At 36.0% G+C, this 27,012-nt stretch overlaps 1 protein-coding gene across 3 annotated transcripts in view; it reads left to right on the forward strand.

Moving 5' to 3' along the window:
* csmd3b (CUB and Sushi multiple domains 3b) overlaps positions 1–27,012 on the forward strand; it is a 406,848-nt gene that overhangs the window by 203,086 nt on the left and 176,750 nt on the right. For 2 of the 3 annotated variants that reach the window (XM_060897477.1, XM_060897478.1), the window contains exons 7-9: positions 2,494–2,571; positions 18,600–18,687; positions 22,196–22,320. In XM_060897477.1, coding sequence (XP_060753460.1) covers positions 2,494–2,571; positions 18,600–18,687; positions 22,196–22,320 — 291 coding nt within the window. The remainder of the gene's footprint in view (positions 1–2,493; positions 2,572–18,599; positions 18,688–22,195; positions 22,321–27,012) is intronic. The other variant, XM_060897479.1, reaches the window with a different exon arrangement.

The following is a 27,012-nucleotide window of genomic DNA, read 5'->3' on the forward strand; positions in this document are numbered from 1 at the left end:
TGAATATATCCGGCCTTTATTGCAAAGCATTGCATTGTGATAATGTGCTGTGGGTTGAATTATTAGGATAATGTTATTAGAAACCAGTTTAAGGTATTCATTCCATTGTAAAAGTACAAATCATATAGTTTTATTTAAGCAAATGACAGCACAGAGATCAGTCTTACCAATATGTAGCACAAAATTAACCAGTATTTCTTGGATTGCTGTGTTTTACTATTTGATGGCTAGTCACATGGTTGTCAACCTCATTCCAGGGTTTTCTTCAGTGTCGGTTATGATTATGTTCTTGATGACTGCATAGCACTAGTTCATAGCAAGGAAGATAGGATTTAATCAGTTCATATTCAAATATCTGAAGCACATGCACATGTATCTCAGAATATCTCGTTCTTAGTTTTCATTTGAAGTTCAGTTGATAACATGTTTACGTTTTCACTTTAACACCTCACTGATAATATTTGGACTTTGTGCATAAGCAGCAGAATGTTGAATAAAGATCTGGTAATTAACACTGGTAATCCAATAGTCCCATCAGAGGAAGTCTAAATTGAATATATTGTGCCTTCTGAATTAATACAGTTTCTGTCTAAAGCTACACTTATAAATATGTGGATAGTGCACTGAATTGTTTATTATACTGTATGACTATATGAATACATTTCCCTCTCAATAATTCTGACAAAATGGGCAATCCTGATTTAGAAATAATAATAAAAAATATATAAATAAATAGATAGATAGATAGATAGATAGATAGATAGATAGATAGATAGATAGATAGATAGATATACTTATTGCAATAGTCAAATCATACAAAGATACAGGAATGAACTGTTAAATGAGAGTTAACAGGGAAACAGTTTAACAGGAAGGTGATTGAATTGAACTGAATTATGAAGTGAATTGTAAATTGCTGGCGGATTCAGACGAGAGACTGATGGATTTTTATGTGTCAGTTTTTTAGGATTTCTTCAAATTCTATAAGCACATTTATTTATGTACAGAAAATGAAGTGTGAAATGATTTTATTACACATTTATTGTATTGCTGGTTAATTTGTTAGCTTCATAATCAATGCTTTTAATGTGCCAAATGTCATTATGTAAGGGTGGGCAAACATCCTATTTCTGATTTCTATCTCCATTTGGAAAAAAAAAAGGTAGTGCGCTTGAATTGAGAAGCATATCTTCAGTAGAAGATGGAGTGTGAATACTAAAAGTATAAAACAGGAGTGTGCTTCAGAAGCTTGGTGACTGTGCCTTTTGTACCCTTGTGTGCTTTATAGGTGCCTTCTCTCTTCTCCTCTCTCATTCCCCTCTTGCTCTCGCACACATGATGACGGAAAGCACTCATTCTCTCTTATTGTCTTCTGTCGTCATTCAGTTCAAGGGACTCGCATTGAAGTTTACCTCAAGGATCCTATTTAAGGCTTGTGTTTACTCTGTAAAAATTCGGATTGGACTGAAGATCGTTAAAAAGACGATGATTGTTAATTAAAATTAAAATAAAATAAAATTAAACTTAAAAAGACGATGATTGTTAAACCAGAAGATATGAACCATGTGATAATACACAGTATCTGTTAAAGACAAGAGCTTGAATGTTTGTCCCTTTGACAGTTTTTTAGTTGCTCATATATTTGCCACACTGTCACTTCATTTACAAATCTGATGACATTGGTTGCGTTGCAACAAATGTCACTTTACATCTGTTATGTTAAATGCACTGTAGATGTATTGTAGAATTTTATTACATGCATCATGTCTGAATGAGAAAGCATTTCTAAAAATGTGAATGTTTTCCAATGCTCTGATTATTATTATTATTATTATTATTATTATTATTATTATTATTATTATTATTATTATTATTATTATTATTATTATTATTCCTGGTATTTCTAACAGGACTTCTGTGTCACCCCTTAAATGATGGGCTAATCCACTGGCTCACTTAAAACAAAAACTCTTATTTCACTACTGTGTGTGTTTGTGTTAGCATGCGTATGAGTGAGACAGAGAAAGACAGATTGAGATAGAATTGGCTGTGTGTGTGTGCTTGTGTGTGTGTGTTTTGTATATTTAATCAGTGGGACAGCTTTGACGGATGACTTATGGCCCTAAAGACTATTTAGACACCCAAAGCCATGTCTGATGTATAAGATGATGTGGCCATACAATTCGAAAACCCTCCGTCAATTTCAAGGTTGACAAATGAACAGAAGTCCTGTCCTGCTCCTTCTTTATTAATCTTCTCTCTCCCTTCCCTTTCATTTCAGCACACTCTTGCTTTGATTTCTGTTTGCACAGCACATTGGGAAGTTTACTGCTGTTTTTATTTTTTTTTTCAATTTATTTATTTCTTTTTTTGCTTTTCATAAGCTTGATGACACTTTCTTTCCTTAATGCTGACAAATTAATTTGTGACCTGTTTCACCTGATTTTGTTTTTTTTTTTTGTTTGTTTGTTTGTTTTCTTCCTCTTGAACTAGTGAAAAGGTCCGTAGATTTTAAGTCTAGAGGAGTAAAATTATTTCCTGGCAAAGACAACAACAACAAGTTTTCTATCTGTGAGTGCAAACTTTGTTACTCTTTTATGGTAAATTTGTGGTATGCTATTTTTGTTTTTTGTTTTTTTGTTTTTTTTGTTTTTTTTTTTCACTTTATTTTGCATTTTTTGTCTTGTGTTGTTGGTGTGGTTCATACCTTCAGTTTGAATTCATTTTATTTTTCATTGCTTTGTTTGGACATTGTAACTTGCTAATGTTGTTTGCATGAACAGTCTCTCTTGCCATCTTCAAACCAGCAACTTGTGTTTGTGTTAAAAGTTGAATGCATTAGCATTAGCATTGATATTAGCACTGTGCAGCCCTGATTCGAGTCACTCAATACAAACCTTTTAAACTCTAGGGGTTTCTTTTAATTCAGGTAAGTGCGATACTGGATCATTTTGAGAGAAAGAGTTGTCTTATTAATATATAACATACATAACCTGTTTACCTGCTTTAGCGACACAAGGTGGTAAGTAAAAGTATACACTCAAAATGTCAGTAAGTTCCGATGACTGATGTCAATATAAGATTGCATGGCAATGAAAAGTCCTTCTGTATGTATCCAGTAAATTGCTGTGTTTAATATAGTTACTATAAATTACTATAATTAAGGAAAAAGAGTAAAGAAGAGTAATAATTGCAGATATGGGGAATAAAAACAATAAAATGTGTGAGCTAATTCCATGGGCTCTGATGTTTTAAAGGGATAGATGAGGTCTTTGTATTTACTCGCTTCATTGTTCCCATAGCAACAGCTAGCGAAACAAACAGTTTGAGCTGCATCGATAATTATTACTGAAGTGCACTGCATTTTATACTGCCTTGATTCTTATATATACATTTATACTCCTAACCTGCTACAAGAAAGCAATTAAAATCTCATTGGACTTCATCATCTTTCAAATTAGCTACATTTATTTGGACCAAAACCAGGCTCGCTGGACGTATCACCTTTATTCCCAGATGATTGCGTGATCTTTGCCAGCTTCAATCTCAGTAAAGTCAACAGTCTGTATGACCCCTCAGTGCAGTCCTCATGATTTGCAGAATGTTGATCGTGATAGTACTTAAATTCTGTGTTTTAACACACACAGTAACAACAGTGGTTCAACAAACACTTAATTGAGACATTTTAAATTCATGGGAAATACTAAAAACAAAAGCTTACTGCACTTAAGATGACTCATGAACAAAGGGCTGTTCAGTTAAGAACTCTAAAAACGTCATCAGCATGCATAACGATCTGGAACTTGCTTCTACAAAGCTCTCCGAGTTATCCAGAAGTCTTAAACGTATACACACAAGGCTCAGTCCTAAAGAATTTACTGCCGTTATTGACAGTAGCCTTTTTTCTCCGGGTGTTTAAGACTCGTTGTAATTAGGTTGTCCAAATTTCTCAAGGTTCTGAAGTCACTGGAAACCTTATTGAATTTCACAGAGTTATTTGAGTCACCAAAGACACAATCATTCAGCGGGAGAATTTCAAGAATTTTCTCTATTGGTATGAAAGACATATCGTCAAAATATTTAGAAAAAAAAAAAATATTCAACTGAAGGCTCCAGTTTATTAAAGGAGTAATATGTAGCCTTGAAAAAAGTCACCAAATCATGTAGAACTCTAATCAAGCCATAGTGGTACAGTTGTTGTTTGGAGAAAATGTCTTTAAATCATGGAAGCAGAGACGCAAATGATTTTGATTCCAGCTTCTACAGGATGCTTTCAAAGGGAATAACACATATGGTGAATAAGCAAAGATGGATATAAGTCAATTCCACAACAGCATGATACAGCCTGTGAGAAAATGCATACTGTAAAAGTAAGCATGTAGAATATGTATATATTGTAAAGAATAAGTTAAAATAATTTAGATGTTTATTTGGTATCACTGCTGTCAGACGTTTTGGACACTTTGTACCGTAGGCAGATTGACAGTCACATCAGTCCCCAGCTGCTATATTCTATCCATTCAGCTGTTTCTGCTGTCAGTTCTGCAGGATGTCTTATTAGACGTGGCTTATCCTTATTGCAGCCGCTTCTATCTTCTCCCATACGTACCTGAAGAAAGCACTCATGGCCATTGTCTGCTTGTTCTTGTCCTATAGAAATAATATCTCAGTTTCTGGATGACATTTTCCAAACTATTGTTCACTCTTTACATTTAATTGTTAATCCTTCAACAAAAGTATTTTATGCACAATAATTCTCTACTTCTGTCTATGGCCAATAAAAAGTAAAGTTTACATACAGTAGAGTCGTCTCTAATGAAATCACACTGAGAAACTGGTTCTCGATGTCTGAATGGAGAATAATCCACACAATGCCATTGTTTCAAGATCATCAAAGGTGTCGTAATGCTAAAATGCTTTAGTATGAGCAATAAAATGGCACCTATCTATACGAAGTACTGGAAGAATTCACTGTACATGAACTTGTACTCTTCTTGTGGTGAAAGCTTACAACTTATTCCAAGTGCTCCGGCTTTTCATTTCACTGTGAGCATTTGTCTCCCTCTTCTTAAAACCACTATCGAAGAGAATCCTACAAACTCTCATTCAAACTCTTAAAGACCTGAGCACTTCAAAAAATCAATTTTTTCCTCCCAGATACTGAGACTTAACTGAATTTGCGATTTGGAGTTCATCACTTTCTTCTGGAGATAGGAGAAACGTCTGATTATTTTGTAACTATTGGCTATCTTAGAAAGTCATAGATGAAGTCATGACCTGTGTTGGAACTATTGAGCGAACAGATGCTAAAGTTTAAACAATCTAAGCTAAGATAGAGAGAATTTCTTTGGTGCTCACGTAATCATCTCGCTAATGAAACAGCACTGGACATCACGCTATTGACATCCTGGTTTGTAGTGCCAGATGTTCCTGTGGGAGTGAAAAAAAAGAGCTTGTCTACACTCTCTGGTCTTTGGAACCCTGTGGAATAAATGTTGTGTTTCGACAAACAACTATCACTCAATCAAGTATCATGAACCTCAAATGGTTTCATGTCCTACAGCCTCAAAAGGTCTTTGCTTGCACAGTCGATTAAGAACCTTTGTTCTGTTTCTCTGGTAACTTTGTGAACTGTGCTGAACTTTTACTACATCTATGTACATATATTATTAGTCTGTCTATTTTTAAAGGTTTACAGTTATCAAGAGTAGATTACGTATTATACAGCAGGTCATTCTTTGAGGTAATATCAACAGAATGTGTCTTTATTTCTGTCTGTATAGCCAGACACTTTGCTGCTTTCATGTGGTATTAAATTAAACTTCAATGCCACTGTGTTTCTAGTTATCAACCATCTCTCAAAATATATATCCAGTTATGCTGTAATTCCCTCCAAATATCTAGAACAAGTCAGGCATTTTAGTAGCATCTAGTTATCCTGTTTTTCTAACAATCATAGTTATTTTTCTAACATTTTTCTCTTTAATAGCTAAAACCTGTCTGGCATTTTAGCATACTAGTTCAGTGGTTCTCAAAGTCCTAATGACTTATATAGCAGATAACGTTATTCCTCTATCTCAACACCTACAGCACAGGAACAGAGCAAAAATGCGGAACATCTGGTTTGTGAACCATACTGTAGTTTTAAATCTGTCATGCTTCCTTTTATTTTTACCCATAATAATTACCCAGTACAGTTACACACACTTTCTTGAGAAATGTCTAGAGTGTAGAGGACTGCAAATAAAATTATTAACTGTGAAATTCTTTCTACAGCATTCGTTTGCTGAATTTAAAAGTTTTTTTAAGCTCTAGTGTTTGGACGCCAACTTTTTGTACCAATTTATTGTTTCTATATAACAGCTTTTAAATTTAGACAGTTAGTGTAAAGAGAGAAACAACATGGACATTTTCTAATAAAACATACAAATATGTAATGATTTAAAGTGGAATTTCAAGATGGTTAGACTTAAAAAAAAGTTCACCTTCTGCATTAAAACCAGAATAAACTCAACTTGAAGACAAGCTTTGTTTACATTTACAGCATTTAGCAGACGCCCTTATTCAGAGCGACTTACAGTGCATTTATTATTTTTTTCTACAACTGAGCAATTGAGGGTTAAGGGCCTTGCTCAGGGGCCCAGCAGTGGTAGCTTGGTGGACGAAGGAATTGAACTCACAACCTTCCGATTGGTAGCCCAACACCTTAACCACTAGGCTACCACATCCCCCACAAGTGGTCAAAACAATGGTACATTAAGTTCAATATTTGAAAACTTATAAACTTGAGCTAAAGAGAAATTCACAGAACTTAATAGGGCTCTCATGTTTTACAGTGTAAATTCACCACATGGAATTTCTCTATTGCTCTTCACTTTCTGAAAGAAATCACGTTTTGTGCAGCACAGTCTGAGACAAGGCTACTAATACCTGCAGGGTCAGATTGGGTCACTACACATTTAATTGTGGATAGTCTTCTATTAGACTGACCTATAATTGAACCCTCTTTCTCAGCCATGCAGCCAGTAAGTCAAGTAGATACAAGGACATTGAACCAGAAGAACTCACATCATATCACCCTCAGTTTTTTCCACATTTGCACTTGTGATAGCATTTGTTCTTTATTGTATGGCTGGTTTCTCATTGCACTTTACGGACAGTAATGGAAGGCATCGTCTTCAGTCAGAGATAAAAATGCTTTATTGTGCCCAGTTAGCGGAATATCATAGAAGTAACTAAAGTTATGCGAGTACTTTACACCGAACAGTAACTCCATCACAATATTTTATGGCTACAGATACCGTTTAGCATTGCTCGATTAGAACCTTTTATTTACCATCACACTCATTTCTAAAGAATTTTATATACAAGTTGCTAATTACTCAGATAATAATTTGTTTGGTACTACTTTCTGTGAAATGATCTATAAATATATGATGAACTGACATCACCTAACACAATCATGCATTCCTAAGGCATTATACAAGACATAATTATTTCTGAAAATGCTTTACACTTTATATCAATATTTGTTATTCATAATAGACAGCACAATGTATATATAGTGCAGTTTGTTACACTAAGAACACAGAAACTCAATTTCCTTTATAATAATCTAGTATTCTCTGCTCATAGCTCTATGGCTTTTAATAGCTCCAACATATCTGACTATTTATTCGTCAGTGTTTTATTGCTATTTTTAATATGCCTGATGCAGTTTAGTAGAACAGTGAGGAAAATAATAATAATAATATAAATTCTGCAGGTTTATTTAGAAATAGCACACAGCAATCGGTGCTGTTATATGAATATAATATATGAATATAATTATGCAGCATTTGTGAAGGGGTTTATTTTCATTTTACAGCATTTTACAGCATCTTATGAAGTTTTATTTCACTTATACCACAGCGATATGGACATCATTGAAATGTTTTATTTAGTACTTAACAACACATTGCACTGTTTAACCATTTGCTGTTAAACCGCAAGTCAAGTTATAAACAGTAATCAGTCTTTCCTATATTCTATCTCTTGGAGTTAATGGACCAAAAAAAAAACCCTCAGCTTGATTTGTGACTAAGAGTCCAGAAAACACCAAGCGCTCTGTCCTTAAGACTATTCTATTCTAGGACCCTTTCTATAAATGTTAGCTAAACCTTCACCACATCAACGATCATACATTTTCTTGTGTTACAAAACACTACATGTATAGCAAAAGAAGAACTAAAAACTTTATCATTAGCCTTACAATATGTGGAGCAGCTTATCACATTAATAATACATTAATATGATTTATGTGATTTATGTTACGGCTGGAACTTCTGTCCAAGCTGCTGTTATAGAAAATTAATCACCACTGTCTGAATCAAACATGTTGCAGTATAATCACTTTTCAAAGCTGGCTCACTTTTCTCACAAAACCGTACATGAATGTCATTCAAGTCAAAAACCGATAACTGACCGGGAGACTACTTTTTGTTACTTCTTGCTTAATGCTAGAATGCTTAAACACAGTAATAATAATAATGTAGTGTTTTGTTTACATTTCTTATCATTCCTAATGCATATGAAACATTGCTATAACATGCATATGTATAATGCCTTATAAATGTACTATAGCATGTTGTCAATGTATTTATAAATCGTTATGAATATGGTGTTTATAGAATATTACCACGACTGACTATGTTGACCGTAGTGTATTTAAGTATAAATGCTTTATGTCAAAGCTATCAGTGAACAAGGTAGGAATGTGTGTACTTATTGCTGACTTGTACCGAGGCTGTCTACAAAACTTACAGCTAGATGAATATGCAAAAACAGATGCTGTTTAAGATAAATAACAAAAATGTCCGAAGAGGAAGAGGAGTAGTGTGTATATAAGTTAAAAATGATCAGTCTTCTCTTCTTACCCCAGCTGGGATGCAATGTTTTTGTCTGCTTGTGCATGTTCTTAGAGTGAGGAAATTCAGCATATGCAATGTGTGTGCACTGAAAGGTTGAAACAAAAAGCTAAGTGTTAAAAAAAAAAAAAAAAAAACAGAATGTAATTTTTTAAGTGTCCTGTTTGTGGTGGTTTTGGAACTGTAAGGCGATGTACTCCTGACTCCTTGCCAGTGTAGCATGGTTTGCACAGACCCCTCTGCACACTCTAGATAGGGGTGCATGCAAGCATGTGTTTGTCACGTTGTTTTCTTGCCCGAGCAACGTTTGTATGGATGGATCACAACCATCTTGGACCAATCCACGGTCGCATAGCTAAATGCATGATGGGATGCTCAGTTGACCAGATTACACAGGAGAGCATGGAGAGGATCGAACATAAGTGTCTAAGGATTTCATGTAAGCGTATTGTTTTTTGTTCCAGGTCAAAATGTGATTTGGTTCAATGAATTTATATTCTGTGTGTCCCTGTGACATAAATGGTTATGTTAAGTGTTTGTGCTGATTTCAGATGTTCACCAGGTTTTGAAATATTATAAATGTATTGATTAGAGAGATTATGATTGCTGTTGTAGTATAAGATGGAAAAAGTTAAGTGAAATCTGTGAATGTGTGTGTGTGTGTTGTGTGCTTTGAAATTGACCTACATTACAAATATACACTATATGAATATAAAAGTTTGTAGTCACCTGACAATCACAATCGCATGACATATTGATCATGCATTTACACATTGACTTCCTCTGCTGTTGTAATGACCTCAGGTCTTTTGTGAAGGCTTTCCACTAGATATTGGAGTGTGGCTGTGATGTTGTATATACACACACAGAGATGTTGGGTGAGGAAGTCTGGGGTGAAGTTGACATTCCAATATACTCCAAAGGACTTGAGGTCAGGACCATGTTCTCATACAGCGCTTTGTGCACAGGAGCATTGGCATGCGGTAACAGGTTTGGGCCTTTTAGCTCCAGTAAAGGGAAATTCTAAAGCTGTAGCACACAAAGACCTCCTGTACAATTGTGTGTTTCCAACTTTGTGTCAGCATTTTGTGGAAGAACCACATATGGGTGTGATGTTCAGGTGAACACAAACATTTGGCCATATAGTGTATGTTAGAGTACATTAACTGTAAGGCACTAGCAAATGGAGTGCTGTGACGAGATGGGCTGGGTTATAATATCATCTTGGGTTTTACACTCCACTGCTCTTGAGTATTTGGGAAAATAAGACACAAAATACTAAAACAACATAAACAACCTGGAAACAAGAAGCTCTGTAGGTGAACACTAACTGAGGACTAAAATGATTTCTAGAAATCACATGGTGTTGGCACTTAAACCAAAAATGAGTTAAGGTTTATATTTACATTATGTCCTTTAACAGATGCTCTCAGTCAGAGCCAAAAAAAGTTGAAGGCACAGTGATACAAGGCATCTAGAGACTTGTTGTAAGCTTGTGCAGAGGCTAGAGAGGTCCAGATGAAAAGAAAATGATTAAAAACAATACAAATCAGCAATGCAACAACAAACGTATACTGTATGAAAAGGAGCATTTTCAGTACCATCAAGCATGCTTAAAGGATCAAATAAAAAAAAGGAAGATATTATTGTACAATGTTCTGTCTTTGTGTTAGTAACAGAGAAATGAGACTATGGAAGAGATTAGTTAAGCAGCATTTTCGTGTGCAGGGTCTTTTTCGATGCTTAACCTTGATGCTTAACAGACTGTGCGATGACGTGTTCTTCCTTTCAGAATATATGATGATGATCCTAAATATAATGACTAGTTTCTGCCATACTGAGTGAGCGTGCAGCGATGCAGCACAGATTCGTAGCTCTTCGACTGGAAAGCATGAAATAGTTTCGTGTTGTCATAATAGTAAATAAACTCGATGCACAGAGCGTTTCCATGCAAATTATCTATCTAGATACCTGGAAGCTGGAATCCATAAACTGGTTCCCTTTGTGGCGTGTCCCTTTTTGCCTCTTTTTTGATACGTTCTTGCTGCTTCCCCAATTCAACAAACTGCTCTTCTTTTAAATCCAACGTGATTAGTTTACAGTTCCCCATAGCCACTATTGCTACTGTATTTCAGGACATCATCTCATCTTATTGCGTCCTCATATCGGAGGATTCTCATTGCAATGGTCAAATTCTTTAATCAGTAGTTATTCACACTGCCACTTTGTCGTCTACTGTCTTCTGTCGCAGTGGCACTCGATCGGTCGTCTGCAATTACTGTACTTCACAGTCTGCTAATCTCAATTTACGACCGAAGAATTTGTGCCATTTTACATGCAACAGCAAAATCAGGTCAGATATCATACAGTGTAAAGCTGCCTTTATTGTTTTGTGACCCTGTCCAGTTAGAGCTAGATTTTTCACCTAATATTAGGTCAATTTTACTTTTAATTTTTAATATTTTAATATTTTACCCAAAACTTTTTTTCTAGACAAAAGTTAATATCATGGATTATTTTTTTTTTTTTTAAATAGTAGGGGTTTATTCCATAATATAATCAACAAATTTTTATTACTTGTGAACACTGTTGGTAAATATTAAGTTATAATAAATATATAAAAAGGCATGGAGGTTCAGATGTCCCTGTGTCCGTGACTTCTATTTATCTGCACAGAATAAACTTACTGATGCTTATTGGATGAGACAAGACAGCAGATGGTGTTTGTTTCTGCATGTTTTATTAATCTGTTCTTAGTAAACAGTTATATCTCATATACCCATGTACAGGCATGCACAAGGTCAAAACTTTTAAATTAAGAATTTTTAAACTAATGTCAATAATGAAAGTTGGACTATAATACAAAGAAGCTTACTGTGAAAACAGTACGACGCACCATGCTGTCTCCCTGATAATTAAATGTAACTACTTTCCATCCTATCAAGAACAGATTTTAGTTAACACTGTTTATAGTTTATATTTACATTGGAAATAGGTCATGTTCAGCTAGTGTTGACTCACTAATTATCAGTAAACCTCACTAATTGTTACAAACTCCACATTCTTTGTACAGTGAGTGTTTTGTGCACATCAAATTTTACATTAAAGCATTAAAAGCAATAGGAAAATGTCCAGCATTTTGAATTTTTCTTTAAGACATCACAAAATGTTACGAGAAAACAATAGTACCCTAAGATCCTCTATAATAAGATCCTCTTACTTCTTACAATAGCTTGGACTTGTTAAAACGAGCATTGTAAGTAACGTCAAAGTCATTCAGAGTCACAGAAGATCAGGTACACAAAGTGGGACAAATAGTCAGATATTAAATGTAAGGAATAAGAATAAACAATAATTAAATAATTATAAATTTAATGTTATGGAACATTTACAAGACAGTCTAGTTCCTATGAACTTATACGTTATACCAGTGATAAACGGTTGTTTCCTGACCAGCATCTACTTTTCTGTCTCATGAAGATAGTGAGACAAAAAAAAAAAGGCAATTTTTTTTTTAATTGAGAAACTGGGAACGTCTCTGTCCTGAACACTTTTCTATGCTCGGAAAGTTTACACCTGACACTCCTTTACACAGACGTCTCCTAAAAAAGCTTATATCAAGATATCATTTTCTTTATTATTCAGTTTTTGTTGCATCCTGGTGAATGACCAGTTCCTACAGAAACAAATAAGAGCACATTCATTTTAAACTATCAGTCATGTTACAGCTGGACCTACAGTAAGGTCTGAGCCATGCTATTTAAAATGAACTCACATCTTCTGGCCAATCAGATTTAAGAAATCAATTACACTAAAGTCAATTGGAATATAGTGTAAAGTTTCTAAGTAGTTTAGTCCCAGTATTAGACATTTCACCAAAGAGCATCTCATATCTTTTGTGCATTTTTCTGGATACAAGCTTCAGAATCTCGACGGTTACGACACGAGGGCTCGCCGTATTTCCATCTTTGCAAATTTTAATGTCCCAGTTTTCAAAAACATACTTTTGAACATTGTATCACAGTGAGAATTTCGGAGCAAGACCATTGTCACTGGAGTGAAAGATGTTCATGGAATCTTTTCTGTGAAAAATATTAAAAGAGATTAAAGAGATAGTGCTGAATTTAGAGTGTCCTCCCTTCTGATACGCTACAGGAATACATCCGTGGTTGTTCACATTACTTGTTTTGGTGAAAATCAGAGGGTCTTGGCTGTGTTTATTTCTGAAATGTACCAGCTAGAAATCTAGTTTGCATCACTATCAAGTGAGACAAAATTATTGTACTTCTGTACATCCAACTGAATTTGAAATAAAACAATGTCTGAGTTTTGACATTAAGAATGTCAGCCTCATTTTAAGGGTATGGACATTATAATAGGGCAATTGCAGTTTGTTATATTCTGCTCACTTACATACAACTATCAAGTGCTTTTCAACATCAGAGGACAAATTCAGTATTCAGTGTTTGAACTTCTTACACTCAGAGCTCCAAGGTTCTTTGATGTGCATCTGGCATGATTCACCTGGGAATAACCGCAACAAGCAAATGAGGAAGTGGGGCAGAAAGAACTATAGGTGAGGGTGAAATGCCGAAGCCACCGGTCTCCTCTGCCATACAGGCTAGAGCTCAATCACCGGACAATAATCTGGAATCTCTCCGAAGAAGAGTAAATTGAGCAACTGTTGTGTTCCCTGTTTCATGGCACACTGAACATTAGAAACCAGCTGTCAGGTTTTTCTGCTCTTTGCCACAGAAACAAGGATATTTAATATGACTCCATATAAACAATAGGGAGAAGAGGGACACAACAGAGATGCCTGTTCTTTCCCTTATTGTCCACCTATTGTTTTAATCCCACGCTTTTAACACTCACTCTCAAAGGATTTCGGGTTCGAATCCACCCCTGCAGACCTTCTTAACTAATCACATTCTCCCACAGTAGCATTTCTCCAAATTTAAACCCATTAGCCATTTAAACCATCTTGAGCCTGATGAGGATAAAGAAGGAACTCACATTGTGCAGTGTTACAGGAGTAACCTATACATTCTCCTCATGAAATTGATCTTTCTTTTTGTGGATTGTAAAATCTGGCCACTTACTCTTGATGCACACCTCTGCCTTACATTATCTTACAAATAGTGACCACAATATAGGGTCAATGATTTTAACTTGTTCAATGCAGGGCCAGGAAGATAGACAAGAAAACACATGGCAGTGTGCTTTATTTCCTGTTCATCTGTGACACCATTACTAAAGACACATCCAAAGACAGATCACCGCTATTTAAGACACGATCTCTAATAAAGATGAGCTGCCACTCTTCTGACAGAGAGGAGTGTGGATTCTAACTTGTCTCTCAGCAGCTTTCTCTTAGCAGTGCCTTCATCTGCATGCATAAACACAGATATTCTTATCCAGTGATTCACCGGCTTGTTTATCTTCTCTGTCTTTTGGTGCCCAGCAGGAACACTGATTCATTTATGAGCTCTTTGTGAGCTGGTGTCAACAAAGGGACATTTTCTCAGCAATAGAAAAGAACATAAATGTCATATTTGTTTGTTTGTATCAACCACTGAGGCCGGTTTATCCTCTTAACAGAAAATGCAGACACAGTTGTACACCTTAGTACTGTCTAGAGGATTTCCCTCGACTCTGCCCTTTCTGTAAGTCATTTTAATTACCAGAGGCTTTGTGTTATGTAAATCAAAGCTTAGTATCTGCTAGGATATATGCTACTGTGCAACACAATGTCAGTATCCGTTTCTTTATCTGCTACGCGTTCTGAATAGCAGTACTTGTGTTTGTATTTGTGTAGGTAACCAAAGTGTGTGGGGACAAAACTGGATTTTTTTAAACTTTCCATAATAGACCCCAAAAACTCCTGCCCTTCACAACACAAAGACACACACACACACACACACACACACAAACCGAAGAATATGGAACTGGTCAAACAGACTACACTGTCATCATGGTCTCTGAATGATGATGCCTCGGACAGTTATTCAGCCTCAGCCAGGTTAGCATGCAAACCAAAGATCTGTGCAGGACTTTTTTTTTTTTTTTTTTTTTTTTTTTTTAACTTCAGTCTTGCGAGTCTAAGTATTACACTTGTTTGGACAAAATTTAGTTGAATCTGTTTTGAAAAATAACACAGAACAAACTAGAATTTCAACCAGTATAAACCAGACAAGGCAGTTACTAAGGATGAATAAATAAACATAATACATTCATACTAATAAACATGTTCATTGTTGGCCCCATGAGCTTAATATTGTATATGATCAATGGCTTGGACCCATGTGAATGTAAATTGTTAACTTAGGCAACTTTTTTGAAATCCCATGAAATCCCAGTCTCAACCAGACACCCTCTTTAGAATACATTATTTGTTCATTCAGAATAATGTATTTGTATTTAGTTACAGTACATCCTAATAAATGCATACATGCAACTGTTGTTCAATATTTTGTAACACATTCTTATGCACTCAGCGAGGCTGTGAGTGCTGACTTTCTTACAAACATCAGAAATGTACAGAGAAATTTTTTATCTCTTTAAGCAGTTTGGCGCTCTCATTCTGGCACGCCAATCCATTGCTAGCCTCCATATATAACAGCAACTACATTAATCCAAGAGGATGTGCAGTTCTTCTCCTATGCCAGGTAGACTGGATGAATTAATGGATGGCAGCAACCACAAAAATACATTCTGTGAAAAATAGAATCTTGTTTTTCATCTACTTTAGTCCATTCCGGTTCCAATACCTATTAAATGCACCCCTATATTTCGAAAGATTACAGCAATCTAGCAGGGCAAAGGCTGTGCAAGCTTTTATCAGGGTATGTGGGTTCTGCTGCTATTTCTACCAACCACTCAGTGCAAGTGGGAATGCAGCCAGTTCCTGTGGACTTCCGACCACGGGCGATAAATGACACAGCTGGGTCTCCTTGTTAGGCACTATTTTAACTAGACGTCTTGTGTTTCCTTATTTGTTATGCTCTATATATGCTGCCAAAACTAATTTGCATTCATCTTATGTAATTGTTTCGTTATTCATGTATAATTCCGTCAGATCTAAGCTTTTCTTCACTTTTCCCCCATTACATTCATAATATCCAAGCTGTAAGTCAGAATGTAAGGAGAAATTACTGTAAGTCCTAGCCAGTAAAGTGCAACGTGTGCAACCTAGTGCAAACACTGTGAGACAAGACAGTGCATACAGACAATACAAAACACTACAAGACAAATACGCAAAATAGCACTGACCAGTGTGCACTCTATAGATTATAAAGTACATTGTGCAAAACTACAGAAATTGTGAACAGAGAGTGTTCAAATACACATATACATACTTATGCGATAGCAACAGTTTGATGAAATGTGGTGTGAAAAAACAGAGATTTGTGCAAAATACTAGCAGTGCAAAAAATACATCATTGGTTGTGGGCAATCTTCTGAGAGTATAATTGGTAATGGGAATGAAGTACACATTAGAAAAACAGCACACACTGGATTCTGGTTCTCAGGAAATAAAATGGCTCAGACTTCTGAAAAAAATGTGTGACTAAAATGTGTAAATGGAAAAACTGTCACTTTGGAATATAATATCAACCCTGAGAATGTCATCCATGTAACTAAATATGTTGATGATGTAACATTTAATACTCAACAAATCACAATATAGCAGCTATACGGATATAAAAGGTAGTTTTTTCACGAGCCTCTCTCTCTCTCTCTCTCTCTCTCTCTCTCTCTCTCTCTTATGAAGTTAACAAACAAACAAACAAAAAAAACAGCTTACTGAGAAACCAGAGTACGATGTAACAAGTACAATGTCCTCTGTTGAATCTACCCAGTTACCCCCAGAGGGAAATCATCGGTTGCTAGGTAACAAGCCGTAATATTACTCGTGGATAAGTATGGGACTTTCTTTGAAATAAAATGCAGTAAATAGTATATAATTACTAAATGAAGATAGGACTTCCTTCTGTAGTACGAAATTATATAGCAAAAAAATGTATATTAATGCAAACCTTTTTCGGATTAAAAGCTTTTTCGGATTTTCAAAGGCTAATCTTGAATACAAACACATCGAATGGCATATTTTGTGATTAGCAAAATTCAGAAACCAAAAATGTGCTCCTCAAGTGTTCTTTGAATTGGTGAAGGTTCTATGCTTCCTTAGGGGTTCAGCTTAAAATTCTCTCTGATAGGGAAATCATTCTTTTGCAGAGTTTAATACAAAACCTTTGATGATTCCACCAAGAAACAAGTTAGAGAAAACTTCTTTTATAATAGGGTACTTATTATCTAGTACCATAGTACAGTATAATTTTATCCAAAACCCTAAGAATATTTTGGTTCATTTCTTAAAGATGCTGTGATGAACTCTCTGAAAGAAGGTTCCTATTCAAAGATAACATCCAAGGAACTCTAGTTTAAAAAGTTCAGACGTTCCATTGAATATGTATACAGCACATCAGTATAAAATCATTCAGTTTGTATTTTAAATATTGTCATTTCATTTTAGGTCTGTAGACTTAGCGACACAAATATACCATTGTTTATTTCTGGTACAATTCTTAACACACTTGCTATAGCACAATTTTTTTGACTAGTTCTGGTTCTGAGTAGTTTGACTAGACTAGTTTTGACAATGTTCCTGTCATCAGCTGCTGTTGTTTGACTTGGCCGTCCTGTTCGGTGTCTGTTTTTCTGTACACGAATCGTTTCGTTCTTTTTTCAGGCTATACCCAATACATGTGGAATGCGTTCTGATTGCTTTAAGCTCTTTTCTCAGCTCCAAAATGTCCTCCATTTCGACCACAGGCACCTTTCTTACCTTACCTGGGTAACAAGAAACAACCAGCAGTCACGTGTGCCAGTATTTTTGCTCATCTTAAAATTAGTTGGTCTGGTACAAAATGTACTATATTCTATGCAGTTTAACTAGTTGCAAATATGAGGAAACTTCTAAACTCTCTTCTCATATTAATCTTTTTATCTCAAACCTAAATGTCTTCCAATAGTTTCTGAGTTTTTGGGACTGTACCTGAATTGCTATATGATAAATGTTGAATGACTCTAAGTGTGACTAGTGCACCTGGTGTTGAATGGCCGGAGGCAGCGTGTATGTGAGTGTCTCTGATAATGACCTGCATTTGGAGTGAAGTTCACTCAGTAGGAAAATGGGAAGCGACTCGCAGTTCTCGGATTCAGATGGAAAGTCATCAAGCTGAATCACCCTCTATTCTTTCAGCAAGGCACAAGCCTACCATGCTTTTCAGTTTTCCAAATTTTTTTCCAGATTGGATTTAGATCATGCGTACAAAGTAGATCATCATGCCAAGTCAAGAAGTTTTAAAATCATTTTCTTCTCCTTTATATACCTTACATAGTTCTTGAACACTTATATATCTTCTGTAATTAAAGACAAGTAATAAATGCATAACAGTGGACTGGTGAAATATTTATGATGCCGTCCGTGCCATGGCAAGGTCTTGAGCTTTATTGCCTACCTTTCTGTCAGCACACAACAGCATGGAATGAAGCCAAAACATTTTATGTGTCTATATGTGAGTGTGCTTGAAGTCTTGCTACTCTCATTGCTATTTAGTAGTTCTGTTACTGTTTCTTCACTACTGTTTGTCAGCTGATGTAACTATTTTCTATATTCTGACTTTGCAGTGAATGAGGGTGGAATCAAACAGGCCTCTAACTCCTGTCCAGACCCAGGGGAGCCTGAAAACGGCAAACGCATCGGCAATGACTTTAGGTAATCATCTTTGGATCATCTCTTGGTGTCCTTTCTCCAGCCTGTAATAAGCCTTCACTGAGTTAGACATACTGTCCACTACATCGGAGCTTCTGTCACACAGTTCCTGTAGTGTGCGAACACATACTGTAGTGTCTAGTCTACAAAGCTAACACTGATAATAAATCTTAAAATATAACTTTTTAGAATTATATTTTAATTCTTTTAGGTTTTTCTTTGTATAGCATGTATCCACTTATTGAAAGATTCAAGAATCTTGGCTAAAAGTTTAAAGTTAATTGCTAAGATACTCTGGTTTCTTTGACAGTAGCCATTTCCCTGTTATTACTTTTAAGTGTGCAGAACATGGTAGTTCAGCATGAGAGCCATTTGTGAATTTTTAAAATATAAATATTTCTACCTACAGCAATATTGAACACATCTGGGAATGTTCAGTGAGCACCATTCGGACCATTAAGGGGAGTCCTTATAACAGCTATAGACTTGCGAGCATTTATTTTGGAGTCAAACCAGAGCCTGATCAATACATTTTGATTATGGATAAGGATTTGTGCTACTACTCAGGAGGTTTCTTTTCAGTTTCCAGCCCCAGCCCTTGGAGCAAAAAGGGTTACAATCTGCCGTAGCTTGGTTGTTGCTTGGGGCTTGAAATCACAGCCTTTTGATCAGTTTACCAGAGCCTTTACCTATTGTTCTGTGTGAGAATGTTCAGTTAATGGAAGGTTGTGATCAGGATTCAAGACTGATATCTTCCACTACAACTGCCCTCACCCTCTTTTCCTCAGGGGTGCCGTTTCATGGTATAGTTTCAACACTGAGAGCTGGAATGTGCAAAAAGAAAAATCACCCTGTTGTGCTTGAACGTGACAATGGCTAGCTTCTCTGCCGGTTCAATGGCAAACTAATATCCTTAGATCAGAGCTGATAGTAGTGAAAAGAGTGCCTGCATAGAACTATTTCAATACTGCATCTACAAAACTTAAGTACAGCTATTTGTTTGTATTTGAGGCAGGGTTTAGTATCTGGCAGACAGACACCTGAACACAAATAATATGGTGTATTTTATTGACAGCTATAACAAACAGTGTCACTGATTTCATAATCTTGCACCACTTTATTTCCTTCTGCAGCGTATTTGGCTGAACACTTCAGTTTGTTTACTTGGGTTCTGCTTGTCTATAGTTCTCCGCTACTTTATTATGCTCACTAGCGTGAGTGAAGAGAACACGAGCACGGTTGTATTATTGATGTCGCACTTCTAGACAGACACCTGTCATTAATATTGCTCTCAATCTGATTACTCCGACAACTCATGTCCAACCACTTAGCGAATATAAATCACTCTCTTCTGCTAATAGCGCACATTCCAATGCCATGCTAATAAAGCTGTGACAAAGAGGTTGACAATATGCATATGGTAATCAGAGCTACAATGAATCAAGTCTGTCTAATTGCAATTACTGCTGCAGTCTGTGTGGAAATAGTCACCTGTGGAAACATAACTTCCTTTTTCCACTGTCGTTAGAAACTACAGATATTTTACGTATGGTTATAAGATATGCACATGTTAATGCAGTCCTTTCCATCACTGTCTAGTTTTGGAATAAGTCTACAGACTGCGCAAATGATGTTTCAAAAGTTCCATTCAGTGCAGGGAAAAATCTGTAGCTACAAGCTGCACATGCGGAAGGAAAATCTTCAAAAAGCTTTTTCTACCCTAAATTTACAAGTAGAAATTTTGAACACAGAGAATATTTTTCTTTCATCTCATTTCCCTTATCAATTGCGAACATTAATCAAGAATGATTTGTTGACAGTGCGAAACATTTTTAAGTGTAACGGTTGGATTGCAATTTCTAGATTGCATACACCATACATTTTAAATAAAATCCCCCAATTTCTCTTAATTAAGTATTGGATCATTTAAAATTTTAGAGGATTGAAACACAGTTGAATGAATGCAGTGCTCAAAGCAAGCATTTTTCACAAGCAAATGTGAAGAAACAAATGCACAATCAGTTCCAGTCACTCATTAACAGATATGGACATAGCATCAATAATAGCACTCTTAATTAAATAAATGAAATGGTTCATTGATGGAAGCATGTTGCTTTGCAAAGATGACAAAGAACCTTAAGGCTGTCTAATTGTTCTTGCTAAAGTGCACTATATAGCCAAAGGTTTGTGGACATCTGAGCATCCCACCCATTTCAAATTTAGTCTTCGCTCTCTTTGTTGTCAGGCCCCACTCTTTTAGGATGGCTTTCCACTGGATTTTAAAACATAGCTATGGGGGATTATTTTTAGACATAAGAAGGCACCTGTTTGCTGAGGAAGGAGGGTTGCTGAGGGGTTAATATGGTGGATTACTGGTGGGAAGTTTTATGATTTGATTTGTAAATTTGAATCCCAGCAATGACAACCTGCAACTAATGAGCTCTTGAACAAGGCCTTTGACCCTGAACAGGATAAAGGTGTCTGCCAAATGCCATTATTATAAATGTAAATGTAAAGCCTGGTGCACAGTCAGCACTCCAATTCACCCCAATGCAATCCATTTGTTTCTTGACCTTGCTTTGTACACCGGGGCATTGTAATGCTGGAATAGATTTGGTCCTGTGAGTTCCAGTGAAAGGGAAACTGTAAATCTACAGCAAACAAAGACATCCGGTACAGTTGCGTGCTTTCAAATTAGTGACAACAGTTTGGCGAAGAACCACATATGGGTGTGAAGGTCATATATCCACAAACATCCGTATAAATTAGACCATTTAGATATTTCATCTGGTTTTGAAGAGATATATAACTGGGTATTGTCAGCATAACAATGTCTCCCAAGGGAAGCATTTATATCGAGAAAAGCAGAGGTCCTAGAACTGATCCTTGAGGGACCCCATAATTAACTGGCAATAAACTGGAGGATTCTTCATTTAAATGTACAAAATGGTATCAGTCAGACAGGTAGGATCTAAACCAACTTAAAGCTTGTTCTTGAGTACCTGTGCAATTTTGTAAGTGATCTAGGAAAAAGTTGTGATCTATAGATCTATAGATCAAGTAGAACTAATAGGGAGAAACAGTCATGGTTCGGCGCTAAGAACAAGTCATTTGTGACTTCAACAAGTGCAGTTTCTGTGCTATAATGGGGTCTGAACCCTGACTGAAACTCTTCAAAGATATTGTTCTCCTGCATATCTTTTCTTAATATTTTGGACATAAACAGAAGGTTTGAAATGGGTCTATAATTTGATCGATCGTTAGGATCTAAATTAGGTTTCTTAATGAGTGGCTTTGGCCATATAGTGCATCTCTGTAGTACATATCTGTGGCATACTGTATAAATACGTCAATTGCTTGTCTTATCTATATATCAGTGAAAGTTTGACTTGTTTCTTTACATGTTTACTTCTACTTCTCCTGACTTTTATTTGAGTATTTTTTAATGGTTTGTGCGCTATAATTTAAGAATGTGTGACTAACTTTGTATGTATTTCTGTGTCCTCCTAAGCATCGGGGCCACAGCCCAGTTTACCTGTGATGAAGACTACGTGTTACAGGGCTCTAAGAGCATCACATGTCAGAGAGTAGCTGAGGTGTTTGCTGCCTGGAGCGACCACAGACCTGTATGCAGAGGTGAGTCTCTTACTCTTCAACTCTCCAAACCTTCAACACCAAACACTTCCTGCTTTCAGTGAATCAGTCAAATCAAAGACAGTTGTCAGGCAACATTGTGCTAAAATACATTATGATTGATCCGTGTTTCTACAGAATGTAATGTGGTGAGTATAATATGATGAGAGGTGAAGGCATAAATCAACATCAAAATCAAGTTATAGGGGAGAGAATAATGGAGAAGGGGCAAAAAACAAAAAAGAGAGAGTGAGAGAGAGAGAGAGAGAGAGTCTGCATTACAATGGGCTTTTTCACATTTTGGTGATCATAAAAACATCCTGTTTGGGATCTCATTTGTTCTAATGTATGTTTCTCAGCAGATAGTAAAAATCATTTAACTTTAAATTATTCTATCAAAAAGGCCATTAGTTCTTCATCACACAACTTTTGACATGTTGCATTCAACAAATAGTGAAGGAAGTGTTTTGCTTCAAGGGGCAATAGGACCTGCTTCCTTTATACCATATTGAATTTTCCTGGAATCAATTCAGCCTCAATTTCCTCCTGTTTGCCTGACTCATGCTGTTTGAACCTGTGTGGCTGTATCCTAAATGTTTGGCTCGGAGCACCTGTACAACAATGTGAATCTTTACCCCATACTGTGCACTCCATTCAGCTATCACTAATCTTTCCCATCACAGAGTGTGTATGAATGAAACCAGCTGTGGTTGTTTACAAATACTCTATGTGAAATGTGTACACGTGCTTTTTCAATAAAGTGTTTACTGTAAGTAGAGAGAGTATGGGCAAATCTGAATATTAGGACATAATATTTTGCTGTAGCTGTCTATAACCCGGCACTTTGTAGTTTGTCGTCACTCTGGCTCTTGTCATTTGTCTGACAGAAACAGGACATCAATTTGTAACCGTACATGAACTTTGCTCACATTGCTCAAAATCAAGTTAGCGTCTGGGGAGGTCATAACATTTCTTTTTATTTTTAAATGGATAGTTTTACATAATACCAAGAAGTCTAAAATCCCACAACTTTAAAATGAAAAAAAAAATTAAAAAAAAGTTTTGCCCACATTTGATTTTCTACCATTAACATTTTTTATCTAAACTATTCCTGATACACCTGTGCCATCACATCATCATCAAAACTTTGAAGAGTGCTTATGTATTCTTAGACAACTGTACAAAATTATTTACATGATCAAATGCCCAATAAGACATTCATAACAAGAAACTGAATCAACAGAACAAAAGTGACTGAATTAATCAACAGATTATTTCCCACCAATGCTAGCGTAAACACAGCACTGTGGTGTGAAGAGATGACAATGAGGCTCGTAACGCTTCTGATAATCAGTGACAACTCACTTCCTATTATTTACTTAGAATCTTTTGCAGTAATTGTGATTTTTCATTAGTAGATTATGCTGTAATTGTTGGGGTAAAGTTACACTGGAATCTTGAAGTGTAATTTTCTTCTTTTTCTGATGTGGTTGTATCTGAACGTGGATTTTGAACGTTGGGTTGAGGTACATACAAAAGAGAAGAAATATACTATTAGCCGTATGAAGGGTTTTCTCAGGCAGCGGGACATAGTGCTGGCAGAAAAATGAGCACACAGCATAGGGTTATCTGACATAGCATCTCTCAATAGTGTCCATTTGTTCCACATTACACTGATAATCCTGTTTAATGCAGCCACACTAAATGCTGGTTCTGTTGTAGTGGCTCTGTGGTTATGGCTCTGGGTTACTGATAAGCATGTTAACAGTTAAATGCTTCAGCTCTGCCAAGCTGCCACTACTGGCCCCTTTAGCAAGGCCCTTAAGACCCTGTGCTCTGACCCCAACTTTTTAACATGCTGGGATATGCAAAGGACAGAAATTCACTGAGTTGTTATATATATATATATATATATATATATATATATATATATATATATATATATATATATATTTTTTTTTTTTTTTCATATATATATATATATGTGTGTGTGTGTGTGTATATATATATATATATATATATATATATATATATATATATATATATATATATATATATATATATATATACATATATATATATATATACGTGACAAATTAATAAAAGGTGTCTTCTTCAGTACTTCTTCAGTACCGAAAGCATACATTTCTCTCTTTTGTTTATTTTTTTTATAACTTTATATCATAGCCAAATGTTTGTGGACACCTATTCCAGATTTAGTTTCCTTTTTGCTGTTATAGTTACTTCCACCCTTCTGGGAATGCTACCCACTACATATTGGAACATGGCCTTGTGGATTTACTCATTCAGCCAGAAGTGCATTAGTGAGTTCTGCTTTTAAATTCATCACAAAGGTGTTCAGTGGGGTTGAGCTCAGTGCTCTGTGAACACTAAGTTCTTTCACTCAACCCTTGGAAAACCATGTGTACATGGAGCTTGTGTTGTGCACAGGGACATTGTCATGCTAAACTGGATTAGGCAACAGTAAACAAAGATCAAGGTGCAATAAACACTGCAGAGAATTTTTAATTTTGCTTTAGTTTTGCTTTTAAATGTCTTACTAATTTTGGAACTTCCCGTTATAATACTATACCAATGTTCAAGCAAAGAGTAAGCAATGAGTTTGAATTGATGTTCTGCCAACAGAAAAGAACATAAACACTTTGTTTCTCTTTCTTGCATCCATCAAATGAGAATGGTTCTCTTTTCCTTATCTGTAGCACAGTTGCCTTGGCAACCATTAAAAATTAAGAGCGAAAATGTCTTTACCATTGGTGATTGCATCAATGCTGTTACCTAATGCCTGTAGGCCTTATGGTGACAGGATGTTGTTAAAGACAAACAAACACATGTTTAAAAGTTCCTATATTCCATGCAGACTCTCTGATTATGCTTAATTGTGGCTTAGAATGCAGTAGATCGACAAGGACAACTTCAAGTCATAATTATTGTCCTTGCACGTTAGACACACAAAACTTCATTAGTAAGTCATGAAAAACCAATAGGTCTGAAGTCTTGTGATATAAATTCAAGGGAGTTTGTGTCTAGTCTGTGACTCATGCTAGTCTGATACAGTTACTCACATTATTGATTTCCTTGTTACATCTTATTTGTAATATGCATTAATTTGATATATAACTTGATATCTGTAGTTATCAGACACTGTATATAACAATGCTTAGAAAGTGGGACATGTTCAATAATATACAGTTATACTGAGTGAAGTGTATAAGGCCTGATTGGTTGTGGAGTGTAAAGTGTTGTCTTTTCACAGATGTGAGATCTCTGGTATGGTTCTGAGCTCTCTCTGAGTAATATCCTATTGGTGAATTGGCTTTGATAAATTGTCATTAGTTACAATCTATGGCCAATAATATGTGTACCCTTTGACCTTCAGTTCCATATGTAAGCGTTCCCCAAACTGTTGCCACAAAGGTGAGGCCCAAACTTTTTTCCAGCATGGCAAGGCCCCTGTGCACGGACCAAAGGATCTTAACTGCATGGATTGCCAAGGTTTATCTGGAAGAACTCAAATATCCTGTTCAGAACCCTAACCTCAACCCCACTGGACACTTTTGGAATAAACTGGGACACCAATTACACTCCAGGCTTTCCAGTCCAACATTAAATCCCTTGCACTAGTGGCCGAATGAGCATAAATCCACATTGCCATCCACTAAAATATGGGTGTGATGGGTTGCCAGGTGTCCAACTTTTTCGCAGTATAGTATTTAAACAATTATGTGAATGGCTGGGCATGGACTAGTGTCTCTTTCAAGGTGTCTTCGTGCCCTGTGCCCAGTGTTTCAGTGATTGTTAAGTGAAGTACACAAAGGTGTTTTTTTTATTCTTGATGGCTCTGCAGTGCAGAACAGTCATTTAAAGTGACCTGAGAATTACTGATCAAGGCTGTAAAATTAATTAATGCCAAGCTTTAAGCTGACCTCGCAGTGAAACTGATATCTCTCCACTGAAGGGAATAGTTAAATGACTGTAGAGGACTGATGTCCTTGTGTCCATATCGACAGCATTTAGACACACCAGGTGACACATTGGCTAAAGACAGATGGAGTCTTTACTCTTCTGGATTTTCATCAGCCTAATGTAATAACAGATATTTGCTTTTTTGTGAAGGTCTTTAAGCCATAACTGATGTGGTTTTGGGTTCATCACTCATGTTCTGTTTATGCACATGGTGATTTCTTGGAATCTTCAGAGGTGCTGATTGAATGCTTTCCTCCTAGCACAGTGATCAAAGTGATGGAGGACCATAAACAGCAGTGGAGAGAAAACAAATTAATGCACAAACACACTTCTGTTTTGATTGGGTCCAGCTGGTTTGGTTTCTGGCCAGTGGGAAATACGTAGTAATATGTTTTCTAGAAATTTGGAGTGATATCAGTCATCTAAGGCAAGTAATATTCGTATCACAAATTAAATGCCTCACATTTTTAATAGTAATAGGACCTACGGTGTGCTGTATCTTGCATGTAGAGTACAATACAGTATTTATACTGTTCAGTATTTCTCTTATTGAATAGAATAAATAAGTTGGTTGTTTTTAGTATCACAACATTAAAGAAAAGTAGTGTATGCATGGGTGAATTATGGGATTACGTATTCTGTTTTCATTCATTCATTCATTCATTTGTTTATTGATTCATTTATTACTTCTTTACTGTTAGCTGAGTTAGC

The sequence above is a fragment of the Tachysurus vachellii genome, chromosome 21 (genome assembly GCF_030014155.1).
Source record: "Tachysurus vachellii isolate PV-2020 chromosome 21, HZAU_Pvac_v1, whole genome shotgun sequence".
Classification (NCBI taxonomy): Eukaryota; Metazoa; Chordata; class Actinopteri; order Siluriformes; family Bagridae; genus Tachysurus; species Tachysurus vachellii.